The 2,902-nt window shown below is 38.8% G+C and overlaps 1 protein-coding gene across 8 annotated transcripts in view; it reads right to left on the reverse strand.

Annotated features, from left to right (window-relative positions):
• Positions 1 to 1,561: 1,561 nt before the first annotated feature.
• The window catches only part of Meis2 (Meis homeobox 2), a 205,819-nt gene continuing 204,478 nt past the window's right edge, over positions 1,562 to 2,902 (reverse strand). For 4 of the 8 annotated variants that reach the window (XM_041678815.1, XM_041678813.1, XM_041678816.1 and 1 more), the window contains exon 12: positions 1,562 to 2,902. This exon is cut by the window's right edge and continues 96 nt beyond it. In XM_041678815.1, coding sequence (XP_041534749.1) covers positions 2,712 to 2,902 — 191 coding nt within the window. In that variant the 3' untranslated portion in view covers positions 1,562 to 2,711. The other 4 variants (XM_041678819.1, XM_041678817.1, XM_041678820.1 and 1 more) reach the window with 1 other exon arrangement.

Genomic DNA, 2,902 nt, shown 5'->3' on the forward strand with positions numbered 1-2,902 from the left:
CAGGGTGGGGGTGGGGCAAGATAATGCATAGCTATTACTACAATTATCACTCATATCCAAATATCTAAGATTAAAATTAGAATGATAGGAGACAAATTGGCCAAGCTAGTAAGCTTAAGATGAATTTGCGAATTCAAACCAAGGCTCAACAGCTCTGGGCTCTACCCTTTGTGGAATAATGTAATAACTCCATAAAACACTTTTTATAAACATGAGCTTCTGATTAAAGAAACCCTTCCGCATTTACCTTACAGAAAGCAATGGAAGAAGAAACTGCCGATAGCATTTTCTTTCCTCTCCACTGATGTGAGAGTTAGTTTATAACCGAGGAACTTGTCAGGGTTTACATCAGAGCATTTAAAGTAAACATATGCAAATATTGAAATTTTACAGAAAGATTCCATGGGAAATGGAGCAGGGGAAAGGAGAGGGAAGCCGTGTGTGTTTTACAGGCTCAGTGTGTTTGTGTCAAGCAATGCTATTTCTAGGTTTAAAGAGCAGGGCAGTAATTAAAGTGATAAATGCACTTATAAAAATTTTACTTAACAATATAAAAGAAACAATAGCAATTTATATTCTTGCTCATTCACATGTAGAGTTTCCATTAAGGCTGACTCAAGGGGAAGCGTGGAAGAGCTTGCCTAAGATGCTACTATGGATTGCTTCCAAGTGTCAGTTTGGATGGTTAGTGAGCTTTTCCCCCATCAAGTTGAATCATCCATCTACCTCCTGTTTATTGTCCCTTTAAATGGAGGAGTCAACATATAAGGGTTAGAACAGTCTAGGCAGTGTGTTTATTTGGAAAATCTAAGGGTGTGCAGGTACCTCCAGCTTATTCCACGTTTCCCACACCTTAGCAGACACTGTACAATATCTACAAGCATTTGCCTCTCCATCACCAAGTGAAGTTTTGAAAATGCTATCATATTGTCTGTTCTTGCCCTTTTCTTTCTTTCTTAAAGAAAACATGTGAGCCACCAAAGCACGTGGGGGAAAAAAAAACATCTAAAAGGATAGCACTGGGTCATTTGATTTGAATATTAATGCTTGATCATTTTTTTAAGCGTAGGATTTCCAACTCCATAGAAGGTATTTACTTATCTATAAACATTTCTATATAAGTTTTAATTTACATAGTCAACAGTACTTTAGAAAGATGGAAAAAATACAGATGCATCATGACTGAGCACACACATTAATTTCTATTATATAAAACTAACTTGAAATAAACCCTTCATTCTAGTGGTGGGTGCATAGGCAAAAGCTTTATCTGAAAGTACTTTTGAAAACATCATGCATTGATAATAAGACAGGCTGGGCACTTTGAAGGTGATTCCTCAGGCTGGTTACAATGCCCACAGTTTCATACCTTTGGAAGGTTGTCTGCTGATGAAACCTAAGAGTCCAGACACACAATGAAAAGCTACAAATGATGACTTGGAACACTGTCGCTGTGTCTTCACTGTACTCAGCTTCCTGTGGGGAGGGGACCATCACCTACTCTTATCAGTGCACAGTAACTGGCATCCTGCAACCTTCAAACCATTAAAAACACCAAAGCCTAACAAAAAATCAAAAATGAAATATTTATTACCGCATTTTGTGACTTAACACCTTTTTTTTAACATAACGTCACAGTCCTCATACAAGTATTTTTAATGTAAATTTGACAAAGCTTAAAGGTAACAGCATTTTCTTCTAGTGAGGAACACGTGCTGAGAAAAGAGGATCCCATGGACATACAATACCAATTCCACAGCAGATCTGATACTAGCAAAAACATTCTTTTTTTTTTCAATTGAGGTAAACACATAGAATATCTAACATGGAACAATTAAAAGACCGAACTCTGTACGAAGTTTGTTACAGTATTTTCTTGCTCCTTCTTATCCCCCAAGCTTTGAGTTCCTGATAGAATCCTACTTATGGTGCAATGACCACGAATAACTTTTTTTGTGTGTCGAGAAAAGCTGCCCAACGTAAGATTGTTTTGTCCACAGCCAAGGCTCGAAACTTGAAGAAGCCTTCGCTCTGTCTCTAAATCTTCATTGGCAAGCTCTTTGAAGAACAGTCCCCCAAAATCATAAGAAGAAATTGGCTTATGAAGCACAAACTATAAAGATCTGTTTGAAACTAAAGGACACACTGATGGGGGAACAAAGGCTGGGCATGAAAACACATTCTAGCCACTGGAGTTAGAGTGTTGAGGTTCAGCCAAGTGTCCATTGCGCGCCCCAGCATGATTCTTTTCTCATTGGCCCAACAGGTTTAAAATATACCACAGTCTCTCCTGGATAGTGAATTCACTGATGAACCAAGACAGTCATTCTTTTGGGAACAACACACATAGTGTGGAAAACAAGGATATATTTTCTTTTTTTCTCTTCTAAAACTATTTGAGGCAACGTAACGGAGTGATCAACAGAAATGTACAAGTTTAACTTAGTCCCTATGTTTATGCTACAGTAGTTATAACTCTCGGAGTCTCTCTCCAGAGGATCTTTGCATGGACAATATTGTCCCAATGAGCCCATCGTTTCACATTGTGTTCTTGTCCCATTGGTCCTCTGTTGCTTGATGAAAAATGACAAAAAGTAAAAAATAATCACAGCTGTCTGGAGTTTCATATTAAGTGTCACATCTGGTCAAAGTTCAGAGAGTCTTAAAATAGTTTTTGCGTGTGTTTCCTTTTTTCCTTGAGTTCCCTTATACTATTGGGCATGAATGTCCATAACCTGTCCGCCAACATTGGGATCTACAGAATTTAACATTGTGGGGCTCTGTGCTGACATAGTCATTCCAGGGTGGGTAGGGGGTCCTCCGTGCATCATCATGGCTGGGTGGTGGGGATGGCTTGGCAAATACGAATGCATTGGGGGTCCATGTCTTAACTGAGTAGGGT

Source organism: Microtus oregoni, unplaced genomic scaffold (assembly GCF_018167655.1).
Source record: "Microtus oregoni isolate MIOR12 unplaced genomic scaffold, Mior012 000031F_ref0000149, whole genome shotgun sequence".
Classification (NCBI taxonomy): Eukaryota; Metazoa; Chordata; class Mammalia; order Rodentia; family Cricetidae; genus Microtus; species Microtus oregoni.